We start from the raw sequence: 22,368 nt of genomic DNA on the forward strand, positions 1-22,368 counted from the left end.
ATTAAACAGTAGAAACAAATGAAACGAGAAAGGAAGCAAACATAAACATTATTTGACTTTTAACATGAAATTTCTTTCTAGCATACACAAAGAAGACACCTTCAAGGTTTTACCTATTTTAATAGGATGAGATACAAAATGACTCTAAGAAGGGAAGTAAAATACTCACCTCGGATGTCAATAAAGCGATTGAAAAATCGAATTGGATTCAGAGAAAAAAAGAGAGCAAGGTCTTTCATGCCAACTTTGAAAGGGTTTCGGTCATCCAGCTTTAAATGAGTGTGCACAGAAAGTCGCAGATCCTTCTCAATTTCTTTGCACAACTTGTCCAGTAAATGCTGCTCACAAGAGAAATGACAGTTTTTCAAAATGATACTCTATTTTGTTTCCCTACATGTTTATGCTTTGACCTTAAGAGTTTTATGCTCAAGACAGGTGTAATGGCCTACACATGTAATCTCAGATACTTGGGAAACAAAGTGAAGAGGATCCCAAGTTCAAGGCCAGCACAGGCAAAGATAGTGGCAAGAAACTCTCTCAAAAATTAAAAAAAAAGAAGGGCTGGGGATATGGCCTAGTGGCAAGAGTGCTTACCTTGTATACATGAGGCCCTGGGTGCGATTCCCCAGCACCACATATACAGAAAACGGCCAGAAATGGTGCTGTGGCTCAAGTGGCAGAGTGCTAGCCTTGAGCAAAAAGAAGCAGGGACAGTGCTCAGGCCCTGAGTCCAACAACCAGGACTGGCCAAAAAAATAAAAAAAATTAAAAAAGGAAAAAAAAAGAAAATCGAGAATGTTGAAAGGGGTGATGCTGATCAAGATACATTGTATTCATGAACTAATTCATTAAATGGCAACCCCTTTGTATGCCTATTAAAGGTAATAACAAAAAAATAAAGACAAAAAGCAAAGCAAAGCAAAGGGCTAGGGACACAGTTCAAGGGGGTCAGACACTTATTTGCCTAGTAAGCATAGGCCCTGGGTTCTACAGAGCCCCAGTACTGTCAAATCAACACCATCATCACCATCGCCATCATCATCATCACCATCATCATCATCAACATCTTCATCATCAATGTAGTGATTTTTGAAAAAATTGCCCAACTGGTCTTTTTGACTTAGGAATCCAAAAAACTGGTAAAATTTTACTTTTAATGAGAAAGCAAACTGTCCAACTTTCCATTTCATACCCATGTCTTGGGGGAGCAGAAAATTACATAAAAACCAAGATTTTATTTTCCTTAATACTTTAAATCTTTTGAAAAGAAAATCAAAAGCTAATAACCAATGGCTTCACTGTAAGAAACATGAATATGCAATGTGAAGCCTAAATACATTTTATGGAAACTATCCACAAAAAGAGGAAAGATTCTACAAATGTACACTAAAAAAAAGTTTTCTTATAATGATAACTGAAACTCACACAATTTCGTTGTGCTAAAAGTAATGAAATTAACCATCTTCTTGGTCTATCAGAATTCTACACTGGGCACAAGTTTTTTTATTCTCTACATAAGAGTATGGATGGACTGGAATCTAGCTCAGTGCAAGACCCTGAGTTAAGTAACCCAGCATTGCCAAAAGAAAATATTTAGTACAAAAAAATTATATTAAAATTTTATGGGGCTGGGGATATGGCCTAGTGGCAAGAGAGCTTGCCTCGTATACATGAGGCCCTGGGTTCGATTCCCCAGCACCACATATACAGAAAACAGCCAGAAGTGGCGCTGTGGCTCAAGTGGCAGAGTGCTAGCCTTGAGCAAAAGGAAGCCAGGGACAGTGCTCAGGCCCTGAGTTCAAGGCCCAGGACTGGCCAAAAAAAAAAAAATTATAATTTCACTAAACCTAAATAAGTTTGTATTGTGGTTAATTTTTAATTCCTCCCCCTGGACAAAAGTATAGCTAGATGGAAATGTGATTTTAAAGATATCACTGTTTATATACATTAAAACAAGGAGGGGTACACTATATTACATCCAAATTATTTTTGCCCCATCATCTTTTAAATCTTTAATTTTTCCCTTTTTAGGAGTTCTCCATATGAAACTCAGTAAAATATCAATAGTTAAGTTGCCTTATCTACATATCAACAGCATTTAACATTCAAACATATTCTGTACATGTATTCCTATAATAAAGAAAAATTTAAATTTAAATATACTACTTAAGTAAAGTAAGAATTTCCAAATTCCTAAATTTCTTTTAAAAGCAGTGACATAAACTACTTTAGTACAATAGTAACACTGAAACTAAAAAGTTCCTTTGCTCTATACGGTGATTTATAAATAACTTTTTTTTTTTTTTTGGCCAGTCCTGGGCCTTGGACTCATGGCCTGAGCACTGTCCCTGACTTCTTTTTGCTCAAGGCTAGCACTCTGCCACTTGAACCACAGCGCCACTTCTGGCCGTTTTCTATATATGTGGTGCTGGGGAAACTAACCGAGGGCTTCATGTATACAAGGCAAGCACTCTTGCCACTAGGCCATATTCCCAGCCCCAGTGTCATACTTTTCATGAAGTCAAAAGTTATTTATAGGGGCTGGGGATATGGCCTAGTGGCAAGAGAGCTTGCCTCGTATACATGAGGCCCTGGGTTCGATTCCCCAGCACCACATATACAGAAAACGGCCAGAAGTGGCGCTGTGGCTCAAGTGGCAGAGTGCTAGCCTTGAGCAAAAAGGAAGCCAGGGACAGTGCTCAGGCCCTGAGTCCAAGGCCCAGCACTGGCAAAAAAAAAAAAAAAAAAGTATGACACTGAACAAGACTTTGTTCACATAAGTTACCATGTTGAACTGAAACCGCTTTGTACAACTTTTAAAGATAATGTTAATTGTAAAAATACTGGTTAAATCCAAGACTTTTCCCCAGAACTTTGTTTTAAGCTTTTCCATCTCAACTATGATCTTACCTCATTTAAAATTTCCATAATTTCCTTGTCATAACAATCCAGAAGTACCTCATATGACTCTAAATGCCTTGCATGCATCATAGCAGGAACACAGTCTCGTAAAGCACTGAACATATACTAAGGAGAAAATTTAAGTAGATATAAATATGTGTAACTCAGGAATGTAATGTAAACAATATCACACAGGTAATCTATGCAGAATGATACAAAAACTTGGTGTAAAGGAAAGATGACTTTTCTATAACTGTCTTTTTTCCCAAGAGAAGAAGTCAACCATATAAACACATAAAAAGCTTATATTCACTTATCCTTCCCTATTTCATACCTTCAACCACATTCACTTCCAGACAGACATTTGTGATATGGCATGCACAAGGGGTAAGTATGCTTGGCTGTACTTTATTCTCTAATTCAAGGAAGAAAACAGGAAAAGGAAAAGACAACACAGAGAGGAGGGGATGGAGGAGGGAAGGGAGGAAACAGGGAGGAAAAAAAGGTATATATGAGCAAAATATAGTTTCTGATGAATAAATATTAGACTGTCATGAAAAACAAAAATCAAATGAAATCAGAATGGTTAATTACATGGGAGGATGTGTTAAAATACTAAAATTAACTTCATTAATATAAATTTAACTACATACTGTATAAACATATATTGGATATGCAAAATAGATTAGCAGCCAATATAAGGTTTCTTAAATGACTTATTCTTAAAGCTTAAAAGGTGATTAAATTATTCTTTGTAATTATTCTTTACTTACATGTAATCTAGCTGCATCAACGGCATTTTCATATACATCATCTAAATAAATTGGGAAGACAGCTCGATGCCAGTATAGAAAACAACAGTCACATTGTGTTTGTACTCTACAATATAAAGTTGTAAATAATTAGTAGTACACAAACTGAAGTATGCCAAAACACCATAAGAGAATACTTCATTCGTGTCCTTTATAGGCACTCTATGTCACACTCATTTTGTATCTCCTGTATCATTTCACTCAACATTAGTATAGGGAAATCAAAACATTTTTCAAATTAAGCAAAAGCAATAAAATATTCCAATATCTCATATCAGAATTCTTCATATACTTCAATTCCAAAACTTCTTTGAATAGAGTATATTAAAATGTGACTATGAAATGTCCCCCACAGGCTCATGTGCTGAATACTTGGTAGTATTGTTTTAGAAGATACTAACAAATGGGCCTAGTTGGAGTAAATAGGTCACCTGCTGCAAGCCTCTCAAGGGACTGGTCTCCAGTCCCTTCCTCACTCTCTGCTTCCTGTCTACCATGAGGGGAACAATTTTCTCCACCACATGCTCCTACCACCATGCCCAAGCCCACCGGGCCAAGAAACCACAGGCTGAACTCTCTCAAACTGTACACCAAAATGAATCCGTTCCCCTTTAAGTTGTCACTATCAGCGTCCCAGTGATGCAAAAGTAAGTGAAGTTTTGGAACTGGTTTGTGGGAGGATTTGGAAGAATTTAAGATGTAGATTGGAACAGCCCTAGAATGCTCTCAGCAGAGCTTATGAAAAGATTCTGGAGAACGGTATGGAAGAGAAGGTCGACAGGATGGGGGGCACTGAAAGTTCCTATTGTTTCTGACACAAATGAGGATCTCTTTCATGTTACAGTCTGGCAAAGAATTTATGTACACTTTGTCCATCCACGCACGTCCTAGACTTTGAGTAAGGCTGAGTAATTGGCCACAAAAATCAAATTAAAAAATAATAAATATAAACAATGGACTAATTAATTAGGCACAGAGAATTTCACACCACAGCGTTCAGACTGTGGCTTAGTTATAGCTTTATCTGCTTTTAGCCAGGTTTATGGTAAAAACTGAGAGCCAAACGCAGAGCAAAAAGACTTGAAGAACTTGCAGATTTGTCAAAAAAAAAAAAGTCAGTAAACTTTAGGGCAAAGGAAGCTGGTTTCTGCAAAGATTAGCACCATTAAAAAGCCAAGCACTTTACATCCAGACAATAAGAAACATGCCTTGAGTGTATCTCAGAAATTGGCCAGACTCCCCCTCCTTCAGCCTTTAGGGTGTGCGTTTAAGAGTAACTCACTTGAAAGATTTCACTTGAGAGAATTGAGAGTAGAGTGACTGGACTCCCGTGATACACAGGGTAGCCTAAAACGTTGTTTCCCCAGGATTCATTTTATGGAATTTAGTCACCAAAGTTGGCCATGCTGGGTTTCTATCTTATTTGATCCCATTTCTCCTTTCTATGTTCCTATTCTTCCATTTTGAAATAACAAAGTTTACTGTGTTCCACTATATCTTGGAAGTATGTTACTTTCTTTTCATTTACTTTAGGAAGGGCCCTCACATTACCTAGGCAATGTACTTGAGCCACAACCCAGTCCTTTCTGCTTCAGTTATTTTTCAGATAGAATCTTATTTTTGCCTGGACCAGCCAAGACAGTCGCATTCCTATTTCCACTTTCCACGTAACTAGGATTACAAACATGTACAGCTGAAACCCAACTTTACTGATTGAAATGGGCTCTTGCTAATTTTCTGCCTGAACCAGCTCCAAATGGCAAGTCTTTCAATCTCCAATTCCCAAGCAGTAAAGATTATAAGGAATGAGCCACACTGTCCAGCTTTTTGGTTTTTTTATAGTTCACATGTAAAAGACAACTTTGAGCCTAAAATTATAACTCTGGGCTTTTGAACTATCTCAGAAATGTTAAGTCTTTGGTAACTATTGGAGATGCACTAAATATATTTTTATCAAGTTAATTTTGTCATCACTGTGACAAAATTAAAACACAATATATGACTATTTTATTGTGTGATATGACTACATTTAATGACACATCACACTTATTTAAAACCTTAACACCTGATTAAAAAAACAACAACAACCCTGTCACATGTTCAGTCTTTGCCACAAAGTAACTACTTCATACTTATATGGTAACAAATGATGGCTTATTGTATGATGGGGAAGATTCGATTTTTCTTCCAAAGATGGAAAAATAAAGATTACTAGCTAGAAAAATGTCAGCTTCCCAGTACAGCAAGGAAAATTATGAATATTAAATGGAAATTGTGCTATAACTGTTATTCAGAAGGATCATTTTCCTTTCAAGAAATCTCTTTCTTACTCAATAAAGAGAAAACAATAAAGTCATCAGTACTTACAAAAAAAGACTTTCCAAAATTGAACTTAGTGACTGGCCACTGACAATGTAGTCTAACTCCTATCACTAAATAAAATTACAGAAGGATCTCTAAGGATCCTTGATCCTTAAGGATCATAGATCTTGAAGTGTTTGACATTGATGAAGTCTTAACATAAAGCAGCAGATTTTAAAGTCCATTAGTAACACTCAGCATAATAATCACAATATGCCTCAGATTCTGTCAAATGCCCTGAGGGTACTTTGCTTTATTTTGTTTGAGTTCTTTCAGCAGGCTGCATGCTCCTATAAAAACAAACCTAAATAAAGAAGATCCCTAAGCACTGGGAGTTCTCTATAATCCTAGCTATACAGGAGGCTGAGATCTGAGAATCACAGTTTGAAGCCAGCCTAGGCAGAAAAGTCCCCTTGAGACTCTTAACTCAAAAAACAGAAGTAGAGAGAAAAATGAGAGAGGAGGTAACAAGTTTGACAAGAAATGTACTCACTGCCTTATGTATGAAACTGTATCCCACTCTGTATATCACCTTGACAACAGAAATTAAAATGAAAATAAACAAACAAAAACAAACAAATGGAGCTGTGGTTCAAAGCGTAAAACACTAGCCTTGAGCAAAATAGCTCAGGGACAGTGTCTAGGCCTTGAGTTTAAACCCAATGATTGAAAATAAAAAAAAAAAAAGATCCCTCATGAATAATATTTTGGTCACATTAAAAAGGTAACAATGAAGAACTAATGCTCTATCTGGTTTTATTCCCTTTCTTGGTATGCTAAGAAGAAAACTAATATTCCTGTTAGCCCTGTCTTCAGAGTATTATGACAGATAGCAATCCTACTTACCGTTCTCTAAGTTCACTGATAAGATCCAGCTTTTTCATAACTACTTGAAGGGGAAAGAGTTCTTCATCTTTAAATGTTTTCTTTCAAAAGGAGAAAAAAAAGCAGAGAAGTTGCAGTCAAAAGTAAGGATAGGTTTCTTGGGTCAATAACTAAAGAGCTATGATATCTCAGATCTGATGTTATTCCATAAGTAACACCAATACACTTACCATTTGTGTGCCAACGCTTAGTGCCAAAGAAACAATCAGTCGTCGTTGTTTTGTGCTTGGTCCATTTAAAGTGTTTTCAGCCAAAACTAAAGCAGAGAGCACATCAAGACGCTGTTCACTATATTTTTTGTCTGAAATTACTCTTTTCTTAAAAATAACAGAAAATAGGAAACTATTAGCTTAGTTTTTGAGATAGTAATAAAAGTCTCAGAAAAACTTCTCTATTAGCTTTATATGATTCAACTTTAGAGAGCATGAGCAATTACTTCCACTGTTGAACTTCACGTTTTGTATTTTATCTTTACAACATTATTCCTCAGAATTGTTAGGAATAGCAAATACATTAGGCACACCTTCAAATGCATGTATTAATTTAATAAGAAATCATTTCTAAAAATGATGCCTCATTTTCAAAGTTCATACGGTATCAATTTTATCAATTAATAAAAAAATCTGTGCCCAGAGCTTAGACTCAGGATCTCATGCTCTTGCTCAGTTTTTCTGCTCACTGACTGTCAGTTGAGCCACCTCCAGTACAGCTTTTTTGCTAGAGAAAAGTATCTCATGGACTTTTGTGCACAGGCTAATTTCAAACCATGATTCTCAGATCTTAGTCTCCTGCTAGGATTGCAGAAACCACTAGAACCCAGTCAATATAATTTTTTAGTAGAGGTGTATAAATGTACTATATGATTCAATTTCAGAGTAAAGATAACTCTGATAAGTCTAAATGAAAATCATAAAATACTAAAGATATAAGAGCCTGGTAATATTTGAAGAAATGGGATAGGCTAACTTTAAAAAGCATATAAAATAGAAAAAATAATTATGTAGAATACATAATAACTTGCGTACCTTGGCTATTGAAATAGAATTAAGAGCTTGATGTTGAAGGTGCTGTGTTATATGGGAAACTGAATCAGCCACAACCATGCTTCTCCTGTAGAACATATGCTCTATTGCCTAAAAAGGACCAAAAGTAACTTTGTGAAAATCAACTTAAAATTTTTAAGCAAAATAATAGGAGAACATCTTTAAAATGCCAACCATGGGAAGGAATCTGTAACTGAGAAACATAAAACACAAGAAAAGGTAAAAATTTTAAATTCAAATACAATTAACTTCTAGTTATCAAACAATAGAAGGTTATATAAAAGTAAAACAAATGTATGAAAAGACATCTGCAAATACGAAGAATTAGTTCAGGATATACAAAAAGACTCAAAATGAGGAAAAATGTCCAAAACAAAGTTAAACAAGAGATATAAAGAGTTTTTCTCAAAAAGTTAATAAATTGAAAAACATATTCAACCATCAATTTTAACCATAATTAACAATTATGGAATAAACATTAAAAATTGCAATCATCATTGATCCAGTGGCTCACATCTGTAACCCTAGCTACTCAGGAGGCTGAGATCAGAGGATCATGGTTCAAAGTCAGCCTTAGTAGGAAAGTCTGAAATTCTTAGCTTCAGTTAACCACCAAAAAGCCCAAAGTGGAGCTTGGCTTAAGCGATAGAGTACCAGCCTTGATTAAAAACTAAACTAAACTAAGGGAGAATACCCAGAGCCTGAGGTCGGGCCCAACCACCAGAAAAAAAAAAAAAGTAATTATAACCCACTAATTTATAAAACAAACAAAAATTACCAGGAACCTGTAATACAGGTATGAAACATAAATAAATTTCAGACAGACCTGGATCCAGTCCCCAACACTGTATATGCAAATATCCCCCAAATTAAGAAAAAAGTAAAACCTGATATCCAAAACATATCTAGCGCCAACCACTTCCAATAAGGGGTACTCAACCAGTGCTGGTCAGCCAAGGAATAGTAGTCAGTCTATTATATTATGGGAGGTATGTAAACTGCTATCACTATTTAGGAAACCATTTGCACCATCTGGAAGAGTTGATATATAATCAACTTATATAATGAATTATACCATATAACCTCATAGGTATATACTACATTAGGTATGTTTCCTGTACAAGTATTCCAGTAAATATACAACAATAGAAGAACTATTTATGATGGTAAAAACTGGGGATCCAGGGCTGGGAATATGGCCTAGTGGCAAGAGTGCTCGCCTCATATACATGAAGACCTGGGTCCGATTCCTCAGCTCCACATATATAGAAAACAGCCAGAAGTGGCTCTGTGGCTCAAGTGGCAGAGTGCTAGCCATGAGCAAAAAAAAAAAAAAAAAAAGAAGCCAAGAACAGTGCCCAGGCTCTGAGTTGCAGGACTGGCAAAAAAAAAAACCCAAAAACTGGGAACCCTAAAGTCTATCCACAGACAAGACATCCATCAAAGCAAATAACCATATATATAGATACATTCTAACACAAAATGTTGAGTAAAAAGAGCCAAGACAAAGAATATAAAAAATATCATTCTATTAGTAGAAATTTCTAATCTCTATATAATAATGAATGGATGGTATTTCTTTAGGTGAAGGGGGTGGTAGGGTGAATGCAATTTGGAGATACCACTAGGGTTTAGAAAATACTGGTAACCTGGGCTGGGAATATGGCCTAGTGGTAAAGTGCTCACCTTGTATACATGAAGCCCTGGGTTCGATTCCTGAGCACTACACATATAGAAAAAAAAAAAAAGCCGGAATTGGTGCTGTGGCTCAAGTGGTAGAGTGCTAGTCTTGAGCAAAAAGAAACCAGGGACAGTACTCAGGCCCTGAGTTCAAGCCCCAGGACTGGCAAAAAAGAAAGGAAGGAAGGAAGGAAGGAAGGAAGGAAGGAAGGAAGGAAAGAAAGAAAGAAAGAAAGAAAGAAAGAAAGAAAGAAAGAAAGAAAGAAAGAAAGAAAGAAAGAAAGAAAAAGACAGAAAGAAAAGAAAGAAAATACTGGTAACAATTTCTTAAGTGTCATCTTTTCTGTTTATTATTTTTAAATTATGCTCATAAGCCAGGTGCTGGTAGCTCACAACTGTAATTCTAGCTACTCAGGAAGCAGAGATATGAGGATCACAGTTCAAAGCCAGACAAAAAAAGTCTATGAAACTCTTACTTCCAATGAGCCAGCAAAAGCCAGAAGTAGAGTTGTGGCTCAACTGACAGAGTGCCAGCTTTGAGCAGAAAAAAGACAAAGCAAGAGCACAGGGTCATGAGTCCAGTACCTACACCAAAAAAAGAACAAAACCATATTCATATGTATGTATCTATTTATACCAATACTGTACACTTCTGTATTTGTATTTCATAAAAAGTACTTGATAATACATTTAGATAATCCAAAACTAAGATATATATTATCTTATTTTTTTAAGCCTGAAAATTCAAAGGTACAAGAAAATCAAAACCAAACTTTTTTCCTGAACAAATCTGGTCTATTATTAGCAGAAATGTTTAAACTTTTGCATAAGACTAAGTAGACTCTTCCTATGAGTTTTTTTTTAATAGACTATGCTACAAAACATTTCACTATATTTCTCTAAGTATACTATGTTAAGAATTGGAATTCATTTGTTTACATCTTTATGTTGTATCCTGTTTAAATCACAAAATTATAGTCACTAGCTTAAATGAAGGGGATTTCATTGTTACAACCCACGTAGCACTTTCTGTTTATTATTATAAACATCTTATGTTAACTAACTTCATATTCTTGTGAACTCTATAAAAAATAACTGATACTTTAGGGCATATTTTACATCATGATTTTTTAAACTCGTGTAAACATGCTTTAAAATTTATATGAATAAAACTCTACTAATAACGAGGCTAACTATTCTATTGTTCTTTTCTTTCTTGTAACACTAAATCAAGTTTAAGAACAGTCTTCACGTTACTGTAACTCAACTTTGTAGCAATGCAAAAACATATCCATACGACTGTTTTATACTTTCAGTATTCAATGAATTATATGAAATAATCAATACTTTATTACAAAATAGGCCTTGAGTAAAATGATGCTGCTAAACTGCAGGATAACAAAGTGTGCTGAGCACATCTAAAATGGGCTAAGCTGAGCTAGAAAGTTATAAGCACACAATTCCAACATAAGTCAGGGAGCACCTGTATTAGAAATTTCTTTCAACTAAAGGACAAATACATGTTCTCTCACAAGTGTTAGCTCTCGATGTAATCAGGAAGTCAATTTCACAAGATCATTCTAATTTCAGTTCTGCTCATTACTCAATCAACCATGACAAGGTAAAATAACCACCACTTACCTTGAGAAGTTCAATTAGCCTGCACAATGCCTTAACTGAAGTTTTAGTCATTGGCTTTTGCATGGACATGTAAAGATTCATTGTGGTTTTAATAATGGTACTAATACCATATGCATACAAGAAGCCCTGAAAAAGAAAACAATGAATGTCATCACAAGTAAAGAACTGATTTCTCTCTGTACTAAGAATGATATTTCTCAATTTGCCAATAATTCAAAAGTTGGTTGTAAAGCCAGCTATATTAAAAATTTGAAATAGTTTTCCTAACCTAGAATGATTTATGCATTACTAGTTGGTATGAAAGAAGCTCTTAAAGTTAGAGTAAGGGAAGGAATGACATTGTCCAAAAAGAAAGGTACTCTTTACTTGACTTCTGTAACTGTAACCCCTCTGTACATCACATTTATAACAATTTTTTAAAGTTAATTTAGACTATCACATACCAAAAGTTCAATGTTGTTGAAGTTAAAGTAAATAGTCATTTTTTAATCTTTCCATTAAAAAAAAGGAAAAAAAGCAAACCTATCAGAGAAACGGTATCAAGGAAACTATTCATATTTATCTTACCTGCCAGTGCAGCAAATGAATGCACCTCTTTCTTCCTATCTAGGGTAAGGGCTGAGGCTCTAAGAAGCTAAGAAGTGAAGAATGAAGAGAAAGAGCTGATTTCTGACCACTGCACAAAGGAATTTCTGAATTTAGCCAGTTCCTTCTTTCTTCTTTCCCTACCCCAGTCCCCACAGTCTACCTGTAATCTCATCTGTCAATCAGGACTTCTTTCCTTCCAACCCAATGATGACAGAGGCTAATATCTGAGGATTGCCATTCAAAGCCAGCTGGGGCAGGAAAGCCTGTAAGACTTTTATCTCCAATTAATCACCAAAAAGCCAGAAGTGGCGCTGTGGCTCCAGTGGTAGAGCACTAGCCATGAGCAAAAAAGCTCGCAAACAGCGCCCAGGTCCTGACCTGAGTTCAAGCATCAGGACAGGCACAAAGACAAACAAAAAACCATAATGATAATCATAGATTTGGGGGGGTGTAAAGGTTTGAAAATATTAGCATTTAGAGTTACATGATGGCACATGTAGCACCAGAGCATGAGAAAGTAAATATACTCTTGTGGTACACAGGTCTCACTGAAGGAGTAACACTTAATATGGAGTGAAAAGTGGGAAAGGGTCTGGACTGTTCATTTATAGCTCTGTCATGACAAGATGTGTTAAACGACAGATGGCAGGTAGTCCCAGGGAAAGTGACAGTAAGACCAAAGCTTGGGACATGCATTGAAGCAGGGCCACAAACCTTAGAGACGGGAACAGCAAAAGTCAAACTCTTAAGACAAGCAGAAAAGAGGGCCTTCCTTTTTCTTGGTGGAGGTTGAGATCTTTAAGTATAAATTTCCTGGGCCCCAAAGTCACTCCATTCAACATTAATCTGTGACCTGACCATACATGAAATATTACTTTAAAATGTAAAAGGGGGAAGAGAGGTCTGAGATCTACTACTATTAATAACAGAATAAACAATATGGTCTCCTGAGAACAGTTAGAAAAGCTAAACAACACATTAATAAACCTTGGAAGGAATCAAAGACCTATTGGGATAGTAAGGAAATGGGAGGCCAAGATCTGGAAGAAGATAGAAGCCCAGAGTTGTGAAGCTGGCATTTGGAGATGCTTTCTCTAGAGCATTTGCCTTAGAAGTTTCTGTTAAAGGAAAACGTCAACCATATTTTTCAGTAAGGGTGCACAGGAAAGGAAGACAGAAACAGGAACCCACAGCCAATCAAGAAGGGCAAAGAGGGGCTGGGGATATGGCCTAGTGGCAAGAGTGCTTGCCTTGTATACATGAGGCCCTGGGTTCAATTCCCCAGCACCACATATACAGAAAATGGCCAGAAGTGGCACTGTGGCTCAAGTGGCAGAGTGCTAGCCTTGAGCACAAAGAAGCCAGGGACAGTGCTCAGGCCCTGAGTCCAAGCCCCAGGACTGGCCAAAAAAAAAAAAAGGGCAAAGAGTTCTGGTTAAACCATGTAGGTTCTGGAGTGGTATGCTGAAATATTACTGCTCCCCAATTTTGAAAAAAATTTAAGAATGCACTGAGAACAAAAAACTATTATCAAAGGACTGAAGTGCCTATTTAAATCAACTCAATCCATGACTAGACTGAAAGAACACCATACCTAAGGGCATCATGGTAATGTTGCTAAAATCTAAAATCTGAACTTTGAAAGTAATTAAACAAAGACATATCATATTTAAAAAGCAATAAAACCAACAGCTGACCTCTTAACAGAAACAAAGGAAGCCTGTAGATAATAAAACGCACTAGACAGAAAAGCCTAACCAACCTAGAGCAGACAAATGAAGATGCATTCAGGCCAAAATCTGTGATTATTCATCAACAGAAATTACATTAAATGAAATACTTGCAGGAACTCCAAAAGCAAAAAGATCAAATTAAAAAACAGATATAGTATCATACTATTCAGCATACATTATGTGGAAAATGACCTATGAAACTTGTGGGCATACATTATGTGGAAAATGACCTATGAAACTTGTGGGCAGGGATGGGAGGAGGAAACTGGGAGAAAGGGAACGAAGGCGTGACATTGACCAAAAAATGAAGTATACTCATTACCTGACTCACTACCCCTCTGTATAACACCTTACTAATAACAATAGTATTGAGAGAGAGAGAGAGAGAGAGAGAGAGAGAGAGAGAGAGAGAGAGAGAGATATGCAGGAAAAATGAAAAGCAGTGAGATGGAGAAAACAAGAGTCAATCTAAATAAACATCATTTCTAAAAATAACACAAAGCAGGAGTAGAAGGGCGGAAAAGCAAAATTCAAGTAATATAAAACCTTACACAGTACAGCAAGTAACGAAATTCTATTAGAGATGAATGAGTAACTCTGCATCACAAAATCTCAAGAGTAACCACAAGAACAGTTAAATACAGAATCAAGAAAATAATACAAAAGGAAAAATAGATAGTAAAAAATAATCCAAAAAAATCAAAAAAGGAAAAGGGGACACAAAACAAAAGGCAGATAAATAGGAAGCAACTATAAAGTGGTAGTTTAAAATTAAATGTATCATTAATGATAAACCAAATAGTGTAATGAAAAAGATAAATATTATCAGATTGGGGAAAAATGTATGCAGATTCATATTAAGTATAAAAAGGCAGAAACCGCACCAGTGTAAGAATAAAAAAAGACGCACTATATAAGTATTAGCTAAAAAAAAGTGGTGCTGATATGTTAACATCATACACAAAAGACTTTCAGATACGAAGATACAGCTACCTGTATAAAAACATTGCATCTATTGGTGAGGTCTTCAGCAAATTTATCCATTCTCTGCTCTTTAGATAAAATAGACTCCATTTTCATCATCCATGAGCTCACAAAGATGTAGTAAGACTGTACATCTCTAACAAAGGAAAACATTGGTGTTACTTAGCGCATGAAAAGAAAGTTACTTCTCATATTTCTCATATTAATTGGAATGTTTCCTTACAGTAGCCATTTTCACCTTTTTAGTTTTCAAAAGACAGAAATCATAAATATATGATTATTTATTAAATGCCTGTACAGGGAAGGCACTGTTTCTAATACTGAGAACAGATGCAAATCCCTTCTCCCATGAAGCTCTACACGCTACAAAGGAGAGATATACAATAAAGAAGTTAATAAAGTCTGGCATGTGATGCAGAGTTGTAAGCAGGAGGTTGAGGCAGGATGAGTTCCAGGTCAGCTTAGGCTACATAGCAAGACCCTGTCTCAAAAGAACAAAATCTAAATTCTAGGAAGTGGAAACAAGGATGTTTTGGGGTTTTTTTGTCTTGTTCATTTGTTTATCTGGGGAGGCAAGAGCACTGAAATGGAGGAACAAAGGGTGAACAGCAAATGCAGCAGTAGTACTCAGTAGACACTATGTTGAAAATGAACTATACAACTTGTGGGAACAAATGGGAAGGAAAAACTGGAAGAGCATGAAGGAGGGGTGACACTGTCCAAAAAGAAATGTACTCGTTTCCTGACTTGTGAAATGGTAACCTCTTCTGTACATCACCTTTATAATAATAATTTTAATAAAATATTAAAATAATTAAAAGATATCAATTGATAAATGCTATGATAATAAGTTAAGCAGGTTAATGAATAGAAACTGAGATATGGTGTGACTTTTAAATACAATGACCAAAGTAAGTCACTGAATATGTGAATTGGAAGCCAAGATGTAAAGCAGATCAATGAGTAACCCACACAAGCACATGACAGAAGTGAAATTAAGAAAAGTTACATGCAAACATCTTAAGACACTTGGAAATGTCTCTGGCGTGTTCCAGTAATAAAAAAAAGTAAATATGAAAAGCACATAATAAGCAGGGAGATGAACACAAAAGGATACCAGAGAGGTACAGAGTGAAAGCTAGGGGCATGCCACGATGGAATGAGGCAGGGACTGTAGAAGTCCTTATGGGGGGAGCAAGGACTTCAACTCTGAGGAGAGAGAAAGCCTATGAAAGGGAAGCACAGAGTGAGCTTATCTAACTGTTTTTCAGAGGATCAATCTCACTTCGGTTGAGGTGTTTAAAATTAACTTATAGAAGGGATAATCATTTTCCTAGGAAGGAAATCCTGTGAGAAAAAAAATGACAGCTTGAACAAAATCAAGAACAGAACAGTCAGGATATGAATGTAAAGGCTAAATCCTAAACCCTTACTATCTACCAGTCACTTTTCTAAGAACTTTACAAATTAGCTGGTTCTATCCTCACGAGAATCATATGAGGTAGGTAGTGTGATTTCCATTTTACAGAAGAGCAAACTGCCACACAGAAGTTAGGTGCCAAGACCATCGTAAGCAGTGGAGCCAAGATTCAAATCCAAAGCCAGGAAGCCTTCTTATCCTGAAAGGACTCACTCAACTAAGTCAACTCAGTCAAACATAATGTTCTCTATTTTTCAGGCTAATTACAAACATTTAATCATTCTACCAATGTATCTCAACTTAAGGCAACCTCAGTAAGATGAGAACTTTAAGACTTAAAAGCTATTGAAGCTATCTCTTTTCTCTTTCTCTCTAAAAAAAAAAAAAAACCCTAAAAAATAGACAATTCCTCTTATGGAATCTAATACTAACAACTAAAATCTTCAGGCCCAGGCACTGGTGGCTCATGCCTATAGTCCTAGCGACTCAGGAGGCTCTCAATCTTGAGGATCATGTTCCAAAGGGAGCCCGGGCAGGAAAGTCACATTACTAGCATAAAAATAAAGGAAAGAGCAGGGTGCTAGTGGCTCACAACTGTAACCTTCGCTGATACTCAGGAGGCTGAGATGTGAGGATTGCAGTTTTGAAGCCAGCCTGGGCAAGAAAGTCTATAAGACTCTTATCTCCAATAAACTACCAAACAAACAAACAAACAAACAAAAGTCAGCAGTGGAGCTGTGGCTCAAGTGGCAGAAGGCTTGCCTTGAGATTAAAGAAGCTCAAGGACAGTGCCCAGGGCCTAAGCTCAAGCCCCGGGACTGGAAAAAATAAATATATAAAATAAAATATTGTTTTTTAAATAAAGGGGACAAAAGAAAAAGAAGAGCTTCATATTAAAGTCAACTCCTCCAAAACTCATCATAGATGCCTATTGCTTATAATGACACCTACTATAAACAAGTTATTTAAACAAAAGATATTTAATACGCCAAATTAAAAGTGTATATACATAAAACACATTTTGTTTGCACTTAAACTGACTTTAAGATTAAAAGTTATTTTTTAAAGTGCTCAAAAATAATCTCCTGAAGATGTCTTAACCTTTCTTTGGTTAAGTAAGTACACTGAACTTTATTAATTCAAATGTTTTTATGTAAAATATTTAAATATTATCATTATAGTCATTTATAGAACCTACTTGGTAAGAGACTGAGCTTTCTGCTGTAGAAAAGTATCTCTGTGTATTTTAATGGCTTGAAGACTTTTTTTGTCCAGAAGTTTGGCAGCTGCTGATACTTTCTGGATCAGAAAATTATCAGGAAACCAAATAATATTAGCAGTTAGAGTGATGGCTGGTACCTGAAATAAACAGGGAAAAGTCATTAAAAGTAGACTCAACAGTAAGCTCTTTAATAACTCTAAATACACACTGAAGACAATCCATTCCAAGAAAAAATAACCACAAAAATCCACTCATTATTAGGAGGCAAATATGAAATTGCAGCATAGAGTAAAAGCATTTCTATATCTGGTATTGAGTGTAACAATTTTATTTTGCCTAAATATTCACATGTACACTATCATAGCTTATAAAACTTGAATCCCCGTGTCTTTATTTCACTCTAAATTATTGAAAAACTTGAAAGGAAAAAAAAGGTGACTGATTCTCATGTTCTCCTAGTGTTTGATGCTACTACACACATCAATAGTGAGAAGCACAAGGAGGAAAAAATAAAAACAAAAGAAAAAAAAAAAGAAGATAGCAGGGTACTGGTTAGCTCACACCTTTAACACCAGCTATTCAGAGGATGCGATCCAGAGGAACAAGTTTCAAAAAAATTCTGCCAAATTTCATTTCCAAAATAACCAGAAAAATGCCAGGTCAGAGCTGTGGCTCAAGTTGTAAAGTACCAACCGTGAGCAAACAAACCAGGCAAGCAAAATCTCTGAGTTCAGACTTCAGTACTGGCTAAATAATAAAAGCAAAAGGGGAAAATGTAGAAATGGTAGCGGTTACAGCAAGCTCATGTACAATAAATAGTCTGAGGAATACTCACATATACATTGATATGAAATGGAATTAAAGTATTTCCATTTACTTTTCTTTTGCCAGTTGTGGGGCTTGAACTTTGGGCCTGTACGCTGTCCCTGAGCTTTTCAATTCAAAGCTAGTACTCTACGACTTGAGCCACAGCGCCACTTCCAGTTTTCTTGTGGTTAATTGGAGATAAGAGTCTCACAGACTTTCCTGCCCAGACTGGCTTTGAACCACAGTCCTCAGATCTCAGCCTCCTAAATAGCTAGGATTATAGACATGAGCCACTGGCGGCACCCCCCCCCACCCACTATTCCATTTACGATGTTGTTTATGAAATGCTTAGAATTTAAAAATAAATAATAAAATACATTTTAAAGGTTTTATCAAAAATATTTTTTTTGGGTGTTTTGTTTTTGTTTTGTTTTGTTTTTTTGGCCAGTCCTGCGCCTTGGACTCAGGGCCTGAGCATTGTCTCTGCCTTCTTTTTGCTCAAGGCTAGCACTCTGCCACTTGAGCCACAGCGCCACTTCTGGCCGTTTTCTGTATATGTGGTGCTGGGGAATTGAACCCAGGGCCTCATGTATACGAGGCAAGCACTCTTGCCACTAGGCCATATCCCCAGCCCCTTATCAAAAATCTTTTAAATCCCAAAATGAAAACTGTAATTTCCAAGTTCTTACCTTCTTACAAATGTCCAATAAAGACTTATAAAATTTTTTATCAACAGTTCGAAAAATTTGAAAGTGCAGTACAAACAGTCCACAAATTCCAACATACTTGTCTCTCTGGTCAATTTCAGAAGGTTCTCCTTAAAGAGTAATAGCAGAAGAGAAAAGTGGACCAAATTTAATTAAATAATGCTTCTAAGAAAATGAAAACTTCATAATGAAAACTCAAGCATATAATTTATATTACCAAGTTTGGCTTCCACATTTGCAAAAATTGAGCGAATGCTGTGTGCAAATTCTTCAGCAAAAGTGCTATTTTTTGACACAGACACTCCTCCATTTAGAGAATCAAACTGCTGTTCTATACATGCCTAGACAGAAAACATGCAAAGAACAAATTAGTCTGAATAATAAACCACCAAACAGTATTTTACATGTGTATGATAAACTTCTATTCCTCATTTTCATTTAACTAAAACTGAAGCTCAGGATCTGCTAATAATCTAATATCTTCATCTTTTTATTAGAAAACATATATGTACTTAAAGAGTACCATTTATATGAAGCTAATAAAATCAAACCCTAAGCATCTAAATCTGTATGAAGAGATACACAAGGTGAAGTGCAGAAGTATATAGACGGTATTTCTGATGATGCCCTGGAAAGTATGTTTTTTATTTTACTTCACAATGTTAAGACTAGTTTGTATTTCCTGTCTACAATTACTTTCCTGTAACTTTATTGCAATATGTATAGAAATGTACCTTAGAAAAAAGATAAATAGGGGTTGGGACTGTGGCTTAGTGGTAAGAGTGCTTGCCTAGTGTGCATGAAGCCCTGGGATTGATTCCTCAGTACCACATACACAGAAAAAGCCAGAAGTGGTGCTATGGCTAAAAATGGTAGAGCGCTAGCCTTGAGCACAGGAAGGCTCAGAGATAGAGCCTAGATCCTGAGCTGAAGCCCCAGGACTGACAAAAGAAAAAAAAAAAAAGAAGGAAGGATAATTCATGGTTAATGGTTAAACTGATAAAAACTGAATTGGGACCAATCTGATAAAACTGTGAGTATAAAAATTTTAACCTATAAGTAAGGCTGGGTGTTGGTAATCCTAGTTACTCAGGAATTGAGTTCTGAGAATCAGTTGGAATCATTTCTTCCCTGCCCCGGCAGAAATGAGACTCCACGAACTCTTACCCAGCAAAAAGGTAGAAATGGAAGCATGGCTCAAGTGGTTGAGCACCAGGCAAGAGAGAAGTCCCATAGTTCAAGCCCCAGTACTGATACAAAAACAATATTAACTAATTATATGAAAAACAGTCAGTAACCTGAAGCAGATATTAAGTGAAACATAATTCAGTTTCTGATGGATACTACCAATGGCAGTGCTGCCCAAAAGAATTTCCTTCAGTGATGCAATCTGCCACTGTATTTTCTAACAAGATGGCTAACCATGAACTTTGTATGGTTATAAACTGAAATGCAGAAAAAAGTGTTTAGTTAATTTGAATTTAGAAGCTACCCTTCTGTGTAGATTCAAATTATATTCCCCAAATGTACAAAGAATTAACCACTTTTTACAAGTAGTTTTACAAGCTTAAATCTATAGTTAATAACAAACAATGTTCTATGCATGAATGCACAGATTTAGATCCCAATCCTTAAACATCATCTTTTATTTTTCCCCCAGCAATGGGGTTAGAACTCAGGGCCTCACGCTTACTAAGCAGGTACTCTATCACTGTAACTACTCTGCTAGCCCCTTTTTGTACTAGTTATTTCTGAGACTCTCACTTTATGCCTAGGCCAGCTTGGGCTGTGATCCTACTACTTGTCATTCTCCCTGTCAGTGGGAATGACAGCACATTACATTGCATGCAGACACTGAGCTTCCCCCAGAGATCGAATAAGAGGCACCCACTACATCGCCCAGCAATTGGTTGAGGCAGAGGAGGTCTTGGGAAATTCTTTAAGCTCAAATTAGCCTCAAATCCCAATCCCCCAATCTCTGCTTCCCTAATAGCTAGGATTACAGGCATGTGCCACAGTGTGTAGATTCCATATATATTTTGTTAACCCTTACTCCGAGTACAACCAGTAGATTTTCAACTTTGTTAATAGATAAATTATATTTTAATATATTAACAGTAATTTTAGGCCAAACCACCTTTTTAAAGCAAAATCAATTCAACAGTGTTCTATTAAAATGTTCATAACTGTCAGGTGGATCAACTAGTAATATGAGACCATCAGTTACATCCTGACACAGCACTACTTACCTGGAATATCATTCCATCAAGTAACTGTCCTTCTAGCTTCAGCAAAAACTTTTCAAATGGCTTTAATTTTTCTTCCTGAATTCCAAATTTTGAAGGATTGTGATGGACAGATTTCAATAACCTTGGGGAAGATTAACAGAAAGATCCGCAATTTAATAAGTCCTTAAAATCTAAACATTTTCCCAGCAACAAAAACTTATATCTATGCATTTGAAAAAGTGAGCAGAACAATCTTAATATTTTCTATATGTCATCCTCAACTCAGATGCCTGGTGCCACATACATACTAAACATTTAGTGAGTGTTTATAGATTGAGTAAGAATTTGTTAAGTACAAGAGCATCTATCAAGATGAAACCAAGCTCAAAACAAAAGGTTTCATTTGAATAGATCTCAATGAGAAAATATATTTGCGTACTAAGGTAGGCAAATTAGCATACTAGGAGTAGTATGTTACTATTACCGTAACACTATACTTTAAGAATTAAAATGGTCTATACAACTTATACTCTCAAATGCTTCTGAAATTAAAAGATTGATACTACATTCATACACACAGCTTCCTTCCTATTTAGAATTGAAATACAGGTCTCCAAGACTTTTAAAGAATTGGAGTTATTTGTTCATACAAAGCAAATTTAAAAATATTTTAGCTGGTATACCTTTTGTACATAGTCCAGTGGTCTTTCAGTGTGATGTGGTTATCAATAATTTCATCCAGGGTGAGCAAAACTGTTAGCAGTTCTCCCAAATGCTCATACATAGTCTGTCAAAAAACCTTTAATGATTATCATTTAGTCACTAGTAAGTTAAGCCTCATGTGGACTTTTAAAGTAAATATGTTTGAGTAAAGTTTAATTCTCAAAAGACACCATTAGCCCCACAGAACAGTTCGCCCAATATTTCTTCCTTAAATTTAACACACCGGGAATACTAAAAGTTAAACTGATTGTGAGTTACCATGACTCTTAAAGTCTTGCTATATAATCTTATCCTTCCCAATCATACAAATTCTAAAGTAAAATATTAGTAAAAAAAAAAAAGTTTTATAAGTCAAGTTAAATTACTTTTACCTGAAAATGAACACCAGTTGTCTCTATGATTTTCGGTGCAATCCTATAATAAAATAACATCCAAGTTAAAGAAGAATACCTTTGTTGTCACAGTTCATTTTTACTTCAAGAAATATACCTGGGGGGCTGGGAATATGGCCTAGTGGCAAGAGTGCTTGCCTCGTATACCTGAAGCCGATTCCTCAGCACCACATATATAGAAAACGGCCAGAAGTGGCACTGTGGCTCAAGTGGCAGAGTACAAGCCTTGAGTAAAAAGAAG

General features: G+C 36.0%; 1 protein-coding gene across 4 annotated transcripts in view; it reads right to left on the reverse strand.

Moving 5' to 3' along the window:
* Washc4 (WASH complex subunit 4) overlaps window positions 1-22,368 on the reverse strand; it is a 52,684-nt gene that overhangs the window by 18,201 nt on the left and 12,115 nt on the right. For 2 of the 4 annotated variants that reach the window (XR_007212505.1, XM_048356721.1), the window contains exons 8-21: window positions 22,107-22,149; window positions 21,696-21,799; window positions 21,034-21,154; window positions 19,002-19,125; window positions 18,767-18,894; window positions 17,247-17,407; window positions 14,638-14,764; window positions 11,324-11,449; window positions 7,985-8,092; window positions 7,130-7,276; window positions 6,921-7,000; window positions 3,675-3,780; window positions 2,911-3,027; window positions 170-338 (exon numbers count right to left, since the gene is read on the reverse strand). Coding sequence is in view for 3 of the 4 variants with exons in the window: in XM_048356721.1 (XP_048212678.1) it covers window positions 170-338; window positions 2,911-3,027; window positions 3,675-3,780; window positions 6,921-7,000; window positions 7,130-7,276; window positions 7,985-8,092; window positions 11,324-11,449; window positions 14,638-14,764; window positions 17,247-17,407; window positions 18,767-18,894; window positions 19,002-19,125; window positions 21,034-21,154; window positions 21,696-21,799; window positions 22,107-22,149 (1,661 nt within the window). In the remaining variant the exon portion in view is untranslated. Of the gene's footprint in view, window positions 1-169; window positions 339-2,910; window positions 3,028-3,674; window positions 3,781-6,920; window positions 7,001-7,129; window positions 7,277-7,984; window positions 8,093-11,323; window positions 11,450-14,637; window positions 14,765-17,246; window positions 17,408-18,766; window positions 18,895-19,001; window positions 19,126-21,033; window positions 21,155-21,695; window positions 21,812-22,106; window positions 22,225-22,368 lie in introns of all 4 variants that reach the window. The other 2 variants (XM_048356744.1, XM_048356736.1) reach the window with 2 other exon arrangements.

The sequence above is a fragment of the Perognathus longimembris genome, chromosome 1 (assembly GCF_023159225.1).
Source record: "Perognathus longimembris pacificus isolate PPM17 chromosome 1, ASM2315922v1, whole genome shotgun sequence".
In the NCBI taxonomy this organism is placed as follows: domain Eukaryota; kingdom Metazoa; phylum Chordata; class Mammalia; order Rodentia; family Heteromyidae; genus Perognathus; species Perognathus longimembris.